Source organism: Rhincodon typus, chromosome 29, assembly GCF_021869965.1.
Source record: "Rhincodon typus isolate 14 chromosome 29, sRhiTyp1.1, whole genome shotgun sequence".
NCBI lineage: Eukaryota > Metazoa > Chordata > Chondrichthyes > Orectolobiformes > Rhincodontidae > Rhincodon > Rhincodon typus.
The window spans coordinates 39,530,000-39,549,164 of NC_063360.1; the positions used below are offsets into that span (position 1 = coordinate 39,530,000).

Here is a 19,165-nt window from a genome sequence, read left to right on the forward strand (position 1 = left end):
CTGTCCTAGGTGGATGAGCGGCATGTAAATAGAATTGGAGCTAATGTTGAGAAGAATTTAACTAGTACTGTGGAAGAGGGCATCCAGATGAAATGCTGGAGGGGTCTGGGAAAGACAACATTTGAGCAAAGGAAGTCCAGAAATAAAAGGGTTCAACAGGTGACATCAATGACACAGTCTAAAACTGATTTGGAGTGCATGTAGTCAGCGCATCATGTATGGTAAATAAGGTGACGAGCTGCAGACACAAGTGACACATAAAACAACGACATAATGGCTTCACTCAAAGAAAGATGATGGGAACTTAACATCCTGGTTACTAAGTATTCGGGAAAGTTAGGGATGAGGAGGGAGGGAGGGAGGGCAGCTGCACTGATTAAAGAAGTTGTACTTGTGGAGGAACAGATGTTGAGGCACCACAGATAGCATCTATTTAGTAACTATAACCTATAGAAGGATTTCCTGGGGTGAATACGGCTTGGCTTTCTGGGTCAATACTTTGAGAAATCAACGAGAGAACAAACTAGGCTGGGTATTGTGGAATGAGAAAGGAATAATTAACAATCTAGTTGAGTGAGACTCCTTGGAAATGACCACAGTATAACAGGATTCTTCAAAAAGATACAAGAGTGATGTAGTTGATTCTGCGACTTGGACTCCTGAATCTAAATAGAGAATGTTATGAGATATCTGTTGACTAAAATATATTGGGGAACATCGCGTCAAGGGTTGATGGTGGAAAGTCAATGGCAGAAAGTCAATGGCAAACATTCAAAGAGCACATGGGTGAACTGCAACAATTATTCATTCCTACAAAAAGCTCAGCTGGTCAGGCAGCATCTGAGGAGAGAAATCAGAGTTACAGTTTTAAGCCGAGTGACCGTTCCTCAGAACCCTTGAAGGGTCAATCGGCTTAAAACTGTAACTCTGATTTCTCTCCACAGATGCTGCCAGACCTACTGAGCTTTACCAGCAATTTCTGTTTTTGTTTCTGATTTACAGCATCTGCAATTCTTTCAGTTTTTAATTATTTTCATTCCTGTCTGGCATAAAAGTAAAATAGGAAAAGTGGCCAAACGTGGTTTACAATAGAAATCAGAGATAATATTAGATCCAATGAAGTGACACACAAACTGGCCAGTAAAAAAAAAAATCAGACCCAAGGAGCAGAAACAGCTTAAATTTCGGCAAAGGAGGACAAAGGGCCCAATCTAAGAAAAGGACAGCTGGCAAATTGGATACACAATTGGCTTCATGGTAGGAAGCAGAGTAATAATGGAAGGATACTTGTTGGATTGGAGCCTGTCAATAGTGGTGTGCCTCAGGGGTCGATGCTGGGCCCACTGTTTGTTATCTATATCAATGATTGGGATGCGAATGTACATGGCATGATTTGTAAGTTTGCAGATGACACTAAAATAGGCGATATTGTTGACATGGACTAAGGTTATCAGAAATTGCAGCAGGATCTTGATCAGCTGGGGAATTGGGCTGAGAAATGGCAAATGAAGCTTAATACAGATAAGTGTGAGCTGTTGCATTTTGGAAAGTCAAATCAAGGTAGGAGTTTCACGATGAATGGTAGGGCCTTAAGGAGTGTAGTCCTTAAGGACGGTTCTCTGAAAGTGAAGTCACAGGTAGACAGGGCAGTGAAGGGGGCTTCTGGTGCACTGGCCTTCATCAGTCAGGGCATTGAATACAGAAGTTGGGAAATTTTAATGCAGTTGTACATGATGGTGGTGAGGCCGCACTTGGAGTACTGTGTTCAGTTTTGGTCACGTTGCCATAGGAGGGATGTTGCTGAACAGGGGAAACAGTGCAGAAGAAATTTACAGGATGCTGCCAGGACTCTAAGGTCTGGCATATAGGGAGAGGTTGGAGAAGCTAGGACATTTTTCCTTAGAGCGTAGGAGACTGAGGGGGATCTTATAGAAGTGTATGAGATCATGAGAGGCATAGATGGGTTGAATGCATTTTTTCCCCAGAATTGGGGAAATCGAGGACTAGAAGGCATCAGTTTAAGATAAGAGGGGAAAGAATACATGGGAACCTGAGGGGCAACTTTTTTTTTACATAGAGGATGGTGCGCATACGGAATGAGCTGCCAGTGGAAGTGGCTGAGGCAGGTACATTAACACCATTTAAAAGGCATTTGTACGAATAAATGGATAGGAAAGGTTTAGAAGGATATGGGCCAAGTGCAGGGAAATGAGATTAGCGTGGATGGACATTTTGGTCAGCAAGGACCAGTTTGGGCTGAAGGGCCTGTCTCCGTGTCGTAGGACTCTATGACTCTCTGGCCCGATTTAAGGAAGGGATAACAGAGTATGAGAGTAAGCTTGCAGGGAATATAGAAAGTTTATATCAGTATGTGAAGAAAAAAGGATTGGTAAAGGCAAACATAATTCTCTTACAGTAAGAAACAGAAATTTATAATGGTGAACAAAGAAATGACTGACCAAAATATATAATATATACTTTGGTTCTGTGTTCACAAAAGAGGACACAAATAACAGATAACAGAAGTACAAATAGAAAGTGCTGGAGAAGTTCAGCAGGTCTGGCAACATCTGTAGAAAAGATGCAGAGTTAATGTTTTGAGTCCAGTGACCCTAGAAACCGTTCTGTTGAAGGGTCACTGTTCTGATATCATTAACTTTTTCTCTCTCTCTCGCTCTACAAATTCTGCCAGACCTGCTGGGTTCCTCCAACACTTTCTTTATGTTTCACATTTCCAGCACCCGCAGTTCTTCATTTCAATAACATGTCAAAAATGTCAGGAACACAGGGTTTACTGAGAGGGAGATACTGAAGAAAATCAGTATTAGTACGTAAACGGCGCTGGGGGAACCAATAGGACTGAAGGCTGACAATCCTCAGGCCCTAATAATCTACATCCCATGGTACTTAAAAAAGTGGCCCTAGAAATTGTGGATGCATTGGTGGTCATCTTCCAAGATCATATAGGCTCTGGAACAGTTCCTACAGATTGGAGGATTGGTAATGTAACCACTCTATTTAAGAAGGAAGGCAGAGAGAAAACTGTTAATTATAGACCAGTTAGATATGTAGCCTTAGAGACCTATGGGCATAGACCAGTTAGCCTGATGTCAGTAGTGGGAAGAATGCTGGAGTCCATTATAAAAGATTTAATAGCAGAGCACCTGAAAAACATAATTGGACAGAGGCTGCATGGATTTATGAAAGGGAAATTATGCTTGACAAAATCTACTAAATGTAACCCGCAGAGTTGATAAAAGGAAGCCAGTGGATGTGTTTTATTTGGATTTTCAGAAGGATTTCAATGAATTCCCTCATAAGAGATTAGTATATAAAATCCAGGTGCATGTGACTGGGGGTAGCGTATTGAGATGGATTAATTAGTCGGCAGACAGGAAACAAATGTATGAATAAATCTTTTTCCGAATGACAGGCAGCAACCAATGGGATATCGCAGTGACCAAACTCTTGGACCCCAGTTTTTCACAACATGTAGTAATGATTTGGATAAGAGAAATACATGAAACATCTCCAAATTTACAGACTGCACAAAGTTGGTTGGGAGGGTGAACTGTGAAGAGGATGCAGAGCTGCTTCACTATGATTTGGACAAGCTGAGTGGGCAATTGCATGGCAATTGAAGCATAATGTGGATAAACGTAAGATTATCCTCTTTGGTACAAAAACAGGAAGGCAGATTATCTGAATGGCTATAAATTAGGAGGGGAATATCCAACAAGTCCTGGGTGTCCTCACACAACAGTCATTGAAGGTAAGCATCCAGGTACATCAGGTGGTAAAGGAGGCAAGTGGTATGTTGGCCTTTGTAATGAGAGGAGTAGAGGAGTAGAGGTGTCTTGTTGCAATTATACAGGGCCTTGATGAGATGGCACCTGGAATAAAGTGAGCAATTTTGGTCTCCTTATCTGAGGACGGAAGTTCTTGTTACAGAGAGAATGCAGCGAAGGTTTACCAGATTTGAGTCCTGGGATGGCGGGACTTATTTATGAGGAGAGATTCAATCAGTTAGAATTTTATTTGCTGGAGTGTTAAGAATAATGACAGGGAATCGCTCAGAGACCAATAAAATCCTAACAGGACTAGGCAGATGGAAGAAGGATGTTCCCAACAGCAGGGGACACTAGAACTAACTGTCACAGTCTAAGGATATGGATAAACCATTTATTATTGTGATGAGGATAAATTTCTTTGCTGTGGGAATGATGAAACTGTGGGGAAAAAGCAGGAACAGATGATTGAGTAGGATGATCAGTCATGATTATAATGAATGGCCTACTCCCCTGCTCCTATTTTCTACGTTTTTATGTTATTTTGTTAGAATAAAGAAACAACAGAGAAGCCATTAAATTGGAATGGAGAGAAATATTCAGGTAAATTACAAAAGCTATAATAGTCGGTTCTGCTATAATGCGTGTTCCGCTGACGCAAATTGGCTATAACGTGACTGACGAATAGGGGAACACTATTGCCAAAACACTAGTGTGTGTTGGCTATAACGCGATTCTGTCGGTGCGCGGAGGAGTATGTGTTGACATCACATGATTGTTTCGCAGGCTTTGTCCTGAGCACGTGCAATGTTAGCGCTGGCATCACTTGATCATTTCGCAGACTTTGTTGTGAAGCGCTTTCTGTGAGAGGTACTGTACTTCGTGATTTTTGCTTTCTCTTTTGCAAATTCTGCCGTGTTATCCACAAAAACGCGATAACAAAGTGTCACGAATGTCAGCCAGAAGCATCCTGGTGATAAAATTGTGGATGGTGACCGTAAAAGAAAGGTGATAACACTGGAAGAGAAGCTAGATGTTATAACGCATTTTGAGCATAATGAGAGAACATGTGATATAGTTCGCGTAACAGGAATAAAGGAGTCTACCTTGTGTACCATTAAAGACAATGCAGAAAAGATTAAAGCAAGCTGTAATGCTGGAACAATTCTGAGCGCTAGCAAATCTGAGAGGTCATAGACAAAGGAACTTGAGGAGATGGAGTGGCTTCTAAGTGTGTGGATAGAAGATCAAACAAAAAAGCAATCTGGGACCACCTTTCTCACCATAAAAGAGAAAGCCTTATCAATCTATGAAGATCTAGCAAAAAAAAAGCTGAAAATCCTGCAGATGTGCATGTTTTTAAGTGCTAGCAGTGGCTGGTTTGAACAACTGCTAAGCTTTTCATTATGTAAAGTTATGTGGTGAAGCTGCCATTGCAGATGAGGAGCATGCAATAGCATTTCCTCCCATCGTAAAAAAATTAATTGACGAACAAGGTTACAACTTAGATCAAAATTTCAATTTGAATGAGACAGGTTTATACTGGAAGCGAATGCCACCAAGAACCTACATTTCTATGAATGAAGCACAATCTCTGGCCTTTAAGGTGGCAAAGGATTGTTTGACTGTGCTGCTGGGTGCCAATGCCAGTGGAGAGTTAAAGCTTAAGCCTGTGGTTGTGTACCACTCTGCCAATCCACGAGCCTTAAAAGGTTACCTTAAGTGTACTCTAGGCATCTACTTTAGGTCAAGCAAAAAAGGTTGGGTAACAGGGCAAATGTTTTCTGACCTTATTGATGATGTTTTGGAAAGTATTGCAGGAGAAAAAAAAAATGGATTTCAAGATTCTCCTCATCCTGGATAATGTGCCAAGCCATCCTTCCACCATTGATGTTTTCAGAAAGCTCACCAAAGTGCTATTTCTACCCTGAACACAACCTCTCTCCTTCAATCCATGGACCAGGGTGCAAAAGCAGCTCTTAAAGCTTATTATTTAAGGCACACATTTAAGAGGCTGATTGCAGCCACTGAGGGGGGGGATAAGGACAGTGTTGTTCAATTTTGGAAGAGTTTTAACATCAAGAATGCAATTGACATTATCGTGGAAGCCTGTGGTCATGTCAGTAAGGACTGCTTGCATGCAGTTTGGTGGAAGTTTCGCCCAGATGTTTTTCAAGATTTTAAAGGCTTTGATCTGTCAGAGGAGCTCCCAAACATCAAAGAACATTGTGTTGATTTTGCAAAGCAAGTTGGATTTGAAGAAGTGGAGAGTGAGGATGTTGAAGAGCTGCTTGAATCATGCTGTGAAGATCGCTCTACAGCTGATCTACAACAAATTGTCGCTGAGGAGGAAGTGGAAGCTGGAGATGAAGTAGTAATAGTCCAGGACGCAGCACTACAAGAACCTTGCACTTCTGTTGTGTCTTCTATCCTGAGGGAAACTGAGAAGCAGATGCAGGTCTTAGAGGACAATGATTACAATACAGAACAGAGCTGGGTAGCAGTTTGTGGAATAAGATCTTATTTGGCATCCTATGAACAGCTTCTTCATGAAAGAAGAAAAAGGGCAAAGCAGCAAAAACTGGATGTCTTTTTTAAGCCAACCCCCAAGAAACAGTCAGAAGACAATCAACCAAAACCATCCACTTCTGGATTAACTATTTTTTGCCTTAATCCTGCAAACACAACCACACCTGAAGGTGACGATGGTGATGACGACCTTCAGCGCCCGCAATAACAACACAGCAAACTCAAAACTTCCTCCCCTATCAAGCCACCTTGGCATTTTTTCAAGATAAGATGTTAAATTTAATTTTATTTCATTATTAGATATGAATTAAACATATATTCAAACTGTGCTATCCTTTGTGTTAGGTTTTTGAGTGATTTTTGAGCGATTTTCCGTGATTTTTTTGGTGGTCTGCTTCTAGCCCCGATTCTCCCATTGGCCCTATTATTTCTACAGTGCGATTTTCTATAACATGATGTTGCACAGGAAATGACGCCAAAAGGGAATCACACAACACAGGAGGCTACTCAGTAAATCATACCTGCACCAACTCTTTGAAAAAGCTATCCAATTAGTCCCACCTTACTTGTTTTTCTGCAATACCCTACAAATTTTCCTTTCCAAGTATATATCCTGTTGTTTTGAAGAATTTTAAGTTAATTTCCACCACCCTTTCAGGCTCGTGCTTTCCAGATCATCATAACTTGTGATGCTATAAAATTTCTCCCTCTCTTTCAACTTGATTTATTTTTGGAAACTGTTTTAAGTCTGTGTTTTCAGACAATGGCATCCCACCAGCTTGCCAGTAGAAAGTTTCCCTTTAATTCCTATCACAGGGTCATATAGATCTAAAGCACTGAAAAAGGTCCATTGAGTTTGTGTTGGTCATTTTCCAGCATTTGGCCTATAGTCTTGTATGCCTTGGCGTTGCAAGTGTACTTTTAAATACGTCCTAAATCCACAGATGCTGCCAGACTTTTCCAATTTCCAGCATCTGCAGTTCTTTGAGTTTTTTTTAAAGTTTCTTTTCTTCATAAAATGTACCTCTATATAAATTAAAAACACGTTTAAAGTCCCTCATTATGCCCACATAAACAATAACTGGCTTCCTAAGCTTGCAGCTACTTCTGCTTGGTTCTGATGTGCTACATCAGATTATTTGTACCCTGAAAATGCACTGGTTTTGACAAATGTTCTAAGGCTTATAGAAAAGGTAAGTTACTAAAACAAAGTAAAATACTGCAGATGACGAACATCTGAAATAAAACTGAAAATGCTGGAACTATTCAGCAGATCTGGCAGATCTTTGGAGACAGAAACAGAATTGATGCTTCAAATCAAAGGCCTACATTAATTTAGTGAGTCTGGTCACTAACATGGAGAACAGTGTCTTTTGGTTCGCAGCAACACACATCAAATTTTTTTTTTTAAATTGAATCCGAAGGTCTTTGCCTTCTCTTTTCAATACTTCCAACCAGTGTAGGATTCTCTGTGGAACTGGACTGTGAGCTGTTGATATGTATTATCCTGGAATCTGCAAACATCATCCAGTTCAGATCATAGAGTTTTTTTTAAGTTACTGCACAAGAGGAGGCCATTTAGCCCATCATGTCTGTGCTAGCTTTCTGTAAATGCAATCAGTTAATCCCCTGTCCAACCATTTCAATTCAGTCCTGCATTTTTTTTTGCCCTCAAAGAAACATTAAAAGCAACAGCAGGAACACTTTTACAGTGAATAACGTAAAATAAATTTTTCAGTAAATAAAAGCAAACTACTGGTGTTGGAAATGAAGTAAAACTGTAAATGCTGTAAATACTCAGTATGTAGAGAGAGAAACAGAGTTAATATTTTAGATTGATTATATCTGCATCAGAAATAGAAAAGGTTGGAATTAAAGGAAGTGGGAGTAATAGGGCAAGTAAAGAAGCAAGACTTGTGTCCTGGAGAGATGTGAATGCCAACTAATAAACAATTGCCACCCAGAAACAAAATCAAGAGAAAAGGAAAGGCAAAATTAAAATCGCTAAGGAGAAACAAATTGCGGATTGCGGTAATGCTCTGAAATTGTCAAATCAATGTTGAATCTGGGAGACCATGAAGCGCCTAACAAAAAAACAAAAAAGTTAGTGAAGGAATCTTCAAAGTGGTGGATAGGGTGGCAATCAAGTGGCTGCTTTGACCTGAGAAGTACCTTGAATGTTCCTCGAGCTGTACCCATCCAGGCCCAGGGGAGTGTGCTGAACAAAGAGACCTAGGAATGCAGGTGTATTGTTCCTTGAAAGTGGAGTTACAGGTAGACAGGATGGCAAAGGCATTTGGCATGTTTGCCTTCATTGGTCAGAACACTGAGTATAGGAGTTGGGACAACATGTTGCGACTGTACAGGGCAATGGCAAAGCCACTTTTGGAATACTGCTTACAATTCCGGTTGCCTTTCTATAGGAAGGAAGGATGTTGTTAAACTTGAGAGGGTGCAGAAAAGATTTAGAAGGATGTTGCCAGGATTGGAGGGTTTGAGTTATAAGGAGGGGTTGAATAGGTTGGGGCTTTTTTTCCCCTGGAGCATTGGAGGCTGAGAGGAGACCGTATAGAGGTTTATAAAATTATGAGGGGCATAGATAAGGTGAATAATCATGGTCTTTTTCTCAAAGGTGGAGGAGTCAAGTTTATGGGGAGAGGGGAAAGATTTAAAAAGGGACCTGAGGGGTGACTTTTTCATGCAGAGGATGGTGCGTGTATGGAATCAGCTGCCAGAGGAAATGGTGAAGGCGGGTTATAAATACAAAATTTAAAAGGCATCCAAATGCATATATGAATAGTAAAGGTTCAGCGGGCCAAATGCTACAAAGTGGAACCAGGTCAGATTGGAATGCCTGTTCAGCGCAGGCAAGTTGGACTAAGGGTTTGTTTCCGTGTTCTATGTCTATAAGTGGATAGTATTCCATCACACTCTTGACTTGTGCTTTGTAGATGCTGGACAGACTTTGCGAAGTCAGGAGGCAAGTTACTTGTTGCAGAATTTCCAGCCTCTGACCTGCTCTTGTAGCCACAGTATTTATACCGCTATTCCTGTTCAGTTTCTGGTCAATCCAGGATAGATTAAGGAGACTTATAACAAATCTAAATTCCATAATTCAGTACAGTGCCAAGCTGAAGAAAGAGTGTTAAAGAGAAAGTATGAGAATAGAGGAGTGGCTAACGTGGAAAGGAATTCCAGAAGTAGTTATAAAGAGGCAGTAGACAAATCAGGTGGGATAAAAATAGATGAAGTGGAAGAATTTGAAAATGTAGGCAAAGTATAAAAGTTACTAGGTCCAGAAAGGAGACATGTTTAATTATTCAAGGAAGTTAGGGCGGAAATTGTGAAAGCTCTGACTTCTAAAATTGGCAAAGAGATGGTAACCAGCAGTAACCGGTTGTTTTTCAGGCTGCAGGCAAGTGATGTTCCTTAGCAGTAGATGTCTGCTCTTCTTTGATATATTTATCAGCCTGGATTTGTATGGGAGATAATTTAAACCTATATTTTGCATCAGTCTTCTTCATAGAGGATACGATAAACATCCCAAAGATAGCAGCTTTGCAAGGTGCTCATGAGAGAAAAGATCTTGCAACAATCTCTATCACAAGGAGTATTTCAAAACTATAAGCCAATTAGCCGAACATCAGTGATTGGAAGATTGCTAGAGTCCATGATTAAGGAAGAAATAGCAGGACATTTAGATAAACTTAACACAATCAGAGTCAACATAATTTGTGAAATGGAAATCATGCTCGTCAAATTTGCTAGAGTGCTTTGAGGATATAACAATCAGGGTTGATAAAGGGAAACCAATGGATGTAGTGTATTTGGATTTCCAGAAGGCATTTGATAAGGTGCCACATAAAAGTTTCTGCACAAGACAGGTACTTGGAACCATATATTAATGTATATTTAGGGCTGCTAAACACACAGAAGAGTGAGAATTGAAATTAATGGGTCTTTTTCAGATTAGAAAGATGTAACTAGTGGACTGCCACAAGGATCAGTCCTGAGCCTCAACTATTTACTATCTGTATTAGTGACTTGTAGAAGGAGGTAAAGCATAACATATAATGCTAACAAAACAAAAATAAATAAGGAGGCATGTAGCAACGAAGACACAAGGAAACTGCAACAGGATATGGATAGGTTGAGTGGGCAAAAAAAAACTGGCAGAGTTTACTACAGGAAGTGAGAGATCAATACGTTTTGGTAGAATAGTCAATAGGGTGACCGATATTGAGATGGAGACAGACTCCAGAAACTGCAGCGCAGTGGGCTCTGAGTATTCTTTTTAGCAAATCACAAAATGTTAGCACTCAGGTGCAGCAAATAATCAAGGCAAAAGCATTGCTATGGGGGTTGGTGGGTGGAGTTTAAAAATAGGGAAGTCTTGCTACAACTGTACAGGGTATTAGTCAGGCTACAACTGGAGAACTGGATACAGCTTTGGACTCTATGTAAGAAAGAATATACTGGCATTCAAGACAGCTCAGGAGAGATTTAATAGGCTGGTTCCTAGATTGAAGGGGATGATTTATCCAGAACAGCAAAATGGGTTAGGCCTTTATTTATTACAGTTTAGAAGAATGAGGGATGATCTTATTGAAACATAGAAGATTCTGAGGGACAAAAACAAAGTTGCTGGAAAAGCTCAGCAGGTCTGGCAGCATCTGTGAAGGAAAAAACAGAGTTAATGTTTCGGGTCCGGTGACCCTTCCTCAGAACTGATGGTGGCTGGGAAAACGTCAGTTTATATGCAGAAAATAGGCAGGTGAGTGGGGTAGGGATTAAACGATAAGGTAGAATCCTCGGCTGAGGAAGAAAGTGGCCATTTAGGAGGCCCCCTTGTCGAAGATCTTGAAGGGCTTGACAGCGTAGATGTTGAGAAGATGTTTCTACTGGTGGTGCAATCTCGAACTAGTGGACATTGTAACAAAGTAAGGATTCACACAGCTAAAGCTAAATTTCAAAGGAATTTCTTTTCAGAGGGTAGTGAATATCTAGAATTTCCTAATCCTGATCATTGTGGAGTTTAGATCTCTACAAATATTTAAAGAGGAGCTAGACAGATATTTCAAGTATCAGGGAGTTAATGGCTAATGGAGTTGATTAAAAATATACTGATTGATTAATGGTGTTGAGTTTACATCAACTGTAATCCACCTGAATAGACAGAAAAGTTTGAAAGGTTGAATGGCCTCCTCCACCTGGCCCTGACATTCTTCTGGCACTTATCCTAAAATCTGGTTTGTCAGTGTCCTTAGACCGAATGAGTAAGACCCACTCTATCTATTTCATTCTCTACATCTATCACTGTTCATCATTAGGGCTGATAAATTAACTACCTGCGATCATACTGGATACACTACACACTCAATTATATGAACACAATTTTGTTTGCTGCTGAATTACAAACAGCCATTCACATGCAGACAATATTATGTTCAGAAATGTTGAATTTCTGAAAACGCAAAGCCAAAAATCAAACTAATGCCTGACACAAACAAAATCTGTTATCTCACTGGGTGGCAGGTTTTCAGGAAAACAGTACAATCTCTTTCACTGTCAACAAACTCTACCAGCCACCAGATCCGAGAATCTATTTACACAGCTTGCTGTATCCCTCCATCTGGAGATAAAGCAACCTGTTTCACTCAATATTACAGAACCAATGACCATATCAAGAAATCCAAATACATTAAATTACAAATACTTTATATCTAAACGTTCGAAGAGTTTAGAATATAAAATTGTGGAACTTAACTTAAGAAATACAGCATAACTATCAGCAGAGTGATTCCCTTCCGCTAGAGTAAATCACGATGCAGACTCAGTGAACACATTCGGAACCCCCGAATGAAACAGCCCTGAAAACGGGATCAGTAACTCATTCGTACAAGCACCCTCCAAACTAAGAACACAGCGCATCACAGGAGTGTTATCAAATACGATTTGACAGCGATCCACATAAGGAGATATCGATGCTGGTGTAAGGAGTCGCTTTAAGGAGCATTGAGAAGGTGGAGAGGTTTATATAGGGAATTCCAGAGCGGAGTCCCAGGGCCCGGTGGGCTGAGAGCACAGCAGCAGAAGAGGGAAATGAAGATGATGCGCTCTGGCTGGAAGACAGCTGGACTCATTCCCTCCACAGCTCTCAGGACAGGGCCCAGGCTTTTCTACTGCAGCTCAACACCTTCAAAACCATGGACCCTTGGCCGCCTGTAAACACGGCTCGAAGCCTGAAGCCTGGGCTGCTCACAGCCTGACCTCAAGTCCCTGCTGCATCCCGAGCCCACAGCTGCAGCCGGCCCGGTTCGGCCCAGCGGAAGGCGCTGACTCACCCTTGCCGCCCGGGTAATACTCAGGTCCTTCATCACCTCCTCGAAAGCGGCCGTCTCCTCGGCCTGTTTCTGGGTGTGGAGCGCGATCTTTTCGCTGAATTTCCGCGGGTTGTTCGACGCCGCCATTTTCCTGCAGCGCCTCCTTCACCCTACGTCATCGCGCACATTTGCGTGGTTACGTGCTCACGCAGCCTTTCAGCCATCAGCCCCGCCCCCGTCTGTGTATATTTATTTATATTATGTTGCAGCTGTTCTGGTCCACTCAATTCTAATTCTGATCTAGTTGAAGCCTCCTCACAATCCACGTTCCCATTTGTTTTATCAGTCACAAATTTGGATATATTACAGTTGGTCCCTGCATCCAGATCATTTATGCAGATTATTAATATCTATGGCCCCAGCCCTGTTCCTGGTGGTACCCCAGCCTGCCACCTTGGGAATAACCTATTTATTTCTCAATCCACACAAGTATATTACCCCTAGTCCAGAGTTTTCCTATATTATTGGTCAACCTCGTGTGGGACCTTATGAAAAGCCTTCTGAAAACCTAAATACTCAATTTCTGTGTATTTATCTTTGCTACAAGCCAAATTTAAAGAAAAATCTCCAGAATTACAACTGGAAGAGCTGTGGATGCTGTAAATTTGAAATCTGAGGAAGGGTCACCAGACCCAAAACGTTAACTTTGATTTCTCTTCAAAAATGCTGCCACACCTGCTCAGCTTTTCCAGCAATTTGTTTTTGTTGTAAAATAAATTTCAATATATTTGTCAAATACTATTTCACTCCTTAAATCCACATTGACCCTGCTCAATCCTTCATTGATTTTAGTGTCCAGTTATTATATCCATTGTAAAATGTTAGTATCTGATGTCAAATTAACAGGTCTTCAGTTCTCCAGTTTCTTTTTCCTTCCCTTCTGACATACTGGAGTTATGTTGGCTATTTTCCATTGTGTAGAAAACTTTGCAAAATCTATGGGAATTTGAAAGATAATTATCAATACATCAACTTTCTCTATAGCCAATTCCTTCAATACTCTTTAATGTGGCTCAGCTGCTCCAGGGGATTTATCAACCTTCAATCCAGTTAATTTTTCAAGTACTACCTCTTTATTAATCCTAATTTTTTTTCAGTTCCTCATTTTCACAAGTCTCTAATTTGCCTATTTTTTTCTGGGAGATTGTCTGCATCCTCCTCCGAGATATGTTATAAAGTGAGAAAATCATGTATGACTTCAAGTTTCATTTTCATATTGTGTGGGTTAAGAAGGGAAAGACATAGCTTTTAGGTTCATTTTAAATTTGTTTTGAATGTGGTTTGGGTGCCAGCCGTTTGTTGATGCAGACATTTTTAATGAGGGTGAACAGACTTAGAGTCAATCTTGCGGTGAAGAGTTCAGTACTTTGGGAAAAAAAATGTAGCAGAGAGAAACAAATGAACTGTTGCCTAGCAAGATGTCCTATGTCACAGACAGAAACAAGTTCATTTAGAAAGGCAGTGTGCAAGTAGAGAAGCAGGTAATTCAGAGAGAAAGTCATGTAAGAGCCACAGTGGTGTTTAGCAGTTTCCAACACAGTCAGGGCAGAATAAAAGAATTATCAAGCGGCTTAGAAGCTAATGAGCTAAAAGCTCCAGAAACAGAAGTTTTTATGGTGTCCTACAAGGCTGTTGAATAACAAATTAAGGAGTGATAAGGAATAAGCGAGCCGTGTTAGCAGTCTGTTTAAGGATCCCAGGAAAAGACATTAACTAAACAAAATGACATCAAGTGAATGCAGCAGATTCGCCAAAAAAAAAACTTACTAAAGTGGGAACAGGGTGACACTTTACTGAGGTTCAAATATCTGCAAATTTGTTGTTGTGAGCGTAAAGATTGAATCTTGAGTTGATATTTGTAATAACAGCATTTTAACTAGTTCTTGTAATGGTACAATATAGTTAGTACCTTTTTTTGTTTTGAGTGTACTAATCCTACATGTTCTATTGTAAAAGAGCGGGTGATGGCGTGGTGGTATTATTGCTAGACTAATAATCCAGAAACTCTGCTAATATTCTGCAGTACAGGGTTCAAATCCCGCAACAGAATGGTGGAATTTGAATTCCAAAACAAAATCTGGAATTAAGAATCTGCTGATGACCATGAAACCATTGCTGACTGTTGGAAAAACCCATCTGTCATTCAGGGAAGGAAATCATCCTCGCCTGGTCTGGCCTATTTGTGATTCTAGACCCACAGCAATTTGGTTGACTCTCAACTGCTCTCTGAAATGCCCTAGCAAGCCATTCAATTGTATCAATCACTACAAAGTGTCACCAAAGAAATGAAACCAGACAGACCAGCTGGCATCACCCTAGGCAGTGGAAAAGACAATAGCTGGAACAGCCCGGTGGACCTGTTAGTCCTCTTTACTTATATCAGGGGGCTAGTGCCAAAGCTGGAAGAGCTGTCTCACAGACTAGTCAAGCTACAGTCTGACATAGTCATACTGATGGAAATATAGCTTATAGACAATGTCCCAGACGCTACCATCACCATCCCTGGATGTGTCCAACACCATTGGCAGGACAGACTCAACAGTGGTGGCAGAACAGTAGAGAGTAAGGAAGGAGTTACCCTGGGAGTCTCAACATTGACTCTAAACCCATGAAGTCTCATTGCTTCAGGTTAAACATGGACAACAAAACCTCCTGCTGATTACCACATACTGTCCTCCCTCAGCTAATGAATCAGAACACCTCCATGTTTAATGGCACTTGGAGGAAGCACTATCACTGTGCTAAATGAGACAGACTTTAAACAGAGCTAAAAATTAGGATTGGGCATCCACAAGGGTCTGTGGGCCATCAACAGCAGCAGATTTGTACTCCTGCACAATCGGCTACGTCATGGCCAGGAATGAGGTGTCAACCTGATGAAGCTACCAAATAGGTCTACTTGAGTGCCAAACAGCACAAGCAGCAAGTGATACACAAAACAAAGTGATCCCACAACCAATAGATCAGAACTGAGCTCTACAGTCCGGCCAAATCCAGTTGTGAGTGGTGGTAGACAATTAAACAATTACCAGGAGATGGAGGCTCCACAAATATCCCATGGTCAATGATGGAAAAGCCCAACACATCAGTGCAAAAGGCAAGGCTGAAGCATTCATTTCAATATTCAGCCAGAAGTGCCAAGTGGATGGTCCATTTCAGCCTCCTCCAGTGGTCCCCAGTATCACAGATACCAGTCTTCAGTAAATACAATTTACTCTATGTGGTATGAAGAAATGATTGGAGACACTGGATATAGGAAAGGCTACGAGCCCTGACAACATTCCAGAAATTTGTGCTCCAGAAATTATTGCTCCCCTAGCAAAGCTGTTCCGGTACAGTTACAACACTGGCAATGTGGAAAATTGCCCAGGTATGTCTGTACACAAAATATGTTACAAATCCAAACCAACCATTTACCACTCATCAGTCCACTCTCGATCATCAGTAAAGTAATGGAAGGTGTCACTAACAGTGCTATCAAGCAGCACATATTCAGCAATAACCTACTGACTGAGATTTGGTTTCACCAGGGCCACTCAGCTCCTGCCCTCATTACAGCCTTGGTTCAAAACTGGACAAAAGAACTGAATTCCAGGGTTGAGGCAACAGTGACAATTGACAAGTAACATTTCCACCACACAAATGCCTGGCAATAATGATCTCCCATAAGAGACAATCTAACCATCACCCCATGACATCCAATCGTGTTACCATCACTGAATCCCCACTATCAACATCCTGAGGGTTACCACTGACCAGAAACTCAACTGGATTTGCCACATAAATACAGTGACTACAAGAATAGGTCAGAGTCTAGGAATACTGCGGCAAGTAACTCACTTCCTGTCTCCCAAAGTCTGTCCAACATCTGCAAGGCACAAGTCAGGAGTGTGATGGATTACTCTCCACTTGTCTGGATGGGTGCAGCTCCAACAACACTCTAGCAGCTTGAAGCCATCCAGGACAAAGTGGCCCGCTTGATTGGCACCATATGCACAAGCATCGATTGCCTCCATCACCGACGCTCAGTAGCAGCAGTGTGTACTACCTACAAGATGCACTGCAGAAATTCACCAAAGATCCTCAGACAGCACTTTCCAAACCTAGGACCACTTCCATCTCGAAGGACAAGGGCAGTGAATACATGGGAATACCAGTCCCTGCAAGTTCCCCTCCAAGCCACTCACCACCCTGACTTGGAAATATATCGCTGTTCCTTCAGTGTCACTGGGTCAAAATCCTAGAATTCCCTTCCTAAGGGCATTGTGAGTCTATCTACAGCACATGGACTGCAGTCATTTAAAGAAGGCAGCTCACCATCACCTTCTCAAGGGCAACTAAGAATGGGCAATAAATGCTGTTCCAGCCAATGATGCCCATATCCCGTGAGTGAATAAAAGAAAGTATACTGGTAGCCTTTTGTAGATAAGTTCAATGACTGGCCCTCATGGTCAACAAATAGCAATAATAAAGTTTATAATCTTATCAAGTCAAGTCTCACATTAGTCCCGAAATGTTGACTGCTCCTTTCCTCTAGACGCTGCCTGGCCTGCTGTGTTCTTCCAGCCTCCTGTTTGTCTACCTTGGATTCCAAAATCTGCAGTTTTTTTTTTGTCTCTAACCAAGTTTTACCACTGCCAAGTCTCTTCAAAGTATGCCCACTTTGAAGAAGTTCCCTGCCTCCCCAGTCCTGAGGAAGGGTAATACCCGAAACATTGACTGCTCCTTTCCTCCAGATGCTGCCTGGCCTGCTGTGTTCTTCCAACCTCCTGTTTGTCTACCTCACATTAGGATCTGACTTGTCCAGTATTCCCATCACAGACAAATGTGATTTTTTTTCACAATTTCTTTATTTTCCCTTTTAAATTCTCTTTTTACACCTGTAATGGATTCACATCTGTCCTTGCTAATCTTTTCATTTCCACATAACAGTTTGCCTTTCTTATTAGTTGCTAGCCTGCATGCGTATTCCCTTTATGTTTCTTCGTCATCCTTTGCTGGATTCAAAATTTCTCCCATTCTTGTGCAACAATATAAGCCACTTCCTTTGAGCGAATGCAATCTTTAACTTTATATTAAAAAAAACAAAGAACTGTGGATGCTGGATGAGAAACAAAACAGAAATTGCTGGAGAAGTCACCGTTCTGAAGAAAGGTGACTGGATCTGAAACATTAACTCTGCTTTTTCTTCATTAATACTGCCAGACCTGCTCAGTTTTTCCAGCAACTTCTATGTTTGTCTTTAACTTCTTTTGTTCAGCTTGGTTGATTCACATTTGTGGTTGAGATTGTGGATTATTTGATGGTCTATTCGTTGTAGACCGCATAATACTATTTTAAAACAAGCCATTACCTGTCTACTGTCAAACCTTTTCATGTATTTTCCCATTTCACAGTTCTCCATACATTCATAGTTTCCTTTGTTCAGTTTTAAGAACCCAGTTTCAGAATGAACCGTATAATTTTCAAACTTAATGTGAAATTCTATCATATTATGGTTATTGTTTCCCAGGGATTCCTTTAAAGCAAGGTTATAAATTAGCTCTCTCTTCACATAACAATAGATCTAAAATAGCTTGATCCCTAGTCAATGCTTCAATGCATTGTTCCAGAAACTCATCTCATACTAATTCTAGAAATTCATCCTCTATAGTTTTAGTATGGGTTTAACCAGTCTATATGTAGATTGAAGTTGCCATTATTACTGCATTATTATGTTACATAAATCTTTAATTTCCCAATTTATACCATTTCCAAAACTAACACTACAATTTGGCATTCTATAAACAACTCCCAGCAACACTTGTTGTTCCTTAGCTGCACTCAAACTGATTCTACTTCTTGATCCTTCAATCTAAAATTCTTTCTCAAAATGTACATCATTTAAGGCAATTATCTCATTATTCAATGTTGTGTCTACTTATTTAATCACCCAGAAGTGCCAAAGTAAAATAATTTTGAATGTTTCTACCATCTCTCATTACTTGTAGTATTAAACTGTTTATGGTCCTATAGCGTTTCCAGCCTCTCTTTTTATTGGTATGCCTGTAAATTTACTATTTTGTTTCTTTGATAATTTTAATATTTACTCATTGCCATAACTATTTTTTGACATCCTTATTTATATTTTCTCTGATCCCACCCTCTGCTGCTGTCTCCAGATTTAATATCTGTCTCTTTCCTAACACTCAATTCTTCCATGATGTTTTTATCTTATCTACAGAGATTCACTCGTATTTTGTTTGTAATTTCCCTTTGACAGGATATATTTTTCTTGCACACTGTTGAATGTCATTTAAAATGTTTCCTATTGATGTTTTACATTGTTGTCCATTTTTTTACAAGTGTTACATGTTTATATTTCCCAAAGCAAACATAAACCGGGAAAATGGAAGTTTGGGCATTATCTATCACCCCCTCAGCCTCCCGAATGATCCGGAGTTCATCCAACTCCAGCTCCTCACA

The 19,165-nt window shown here is 40.6% G+C and overlaps 1 protein-coding gene across 3 annotated transcripts in view; it reads right to left on the reverse strand.

Moving 5' to 3' along the window:
* The window catches only part of crtc1a (CREB regulated transcription coactivator 1a), a 143,141-nt gene extending 130,326 nt beyond the window's left edge, over positions 1-12,815 (reverse strand). For all 3 annotated transcript variants that reach the window (XM_048614031.1, XM_048614030.1, XM_048614029.1), the window contains exon 1: positions 12,662-12,815. In XM_048614031.1, coding sequence (XP_048469988.1) covers positions 12,662-12,787 — 126 coding nt within the window. In that variant the 5' untranslated portion in view covers positions 12,788-12,815. The remainder of the gene's footprint in view (positions 1-12,661) is intronic.
* Between the last annotated feature and the right edge of the window lie 6,350 nt (positions 12,816-19,165).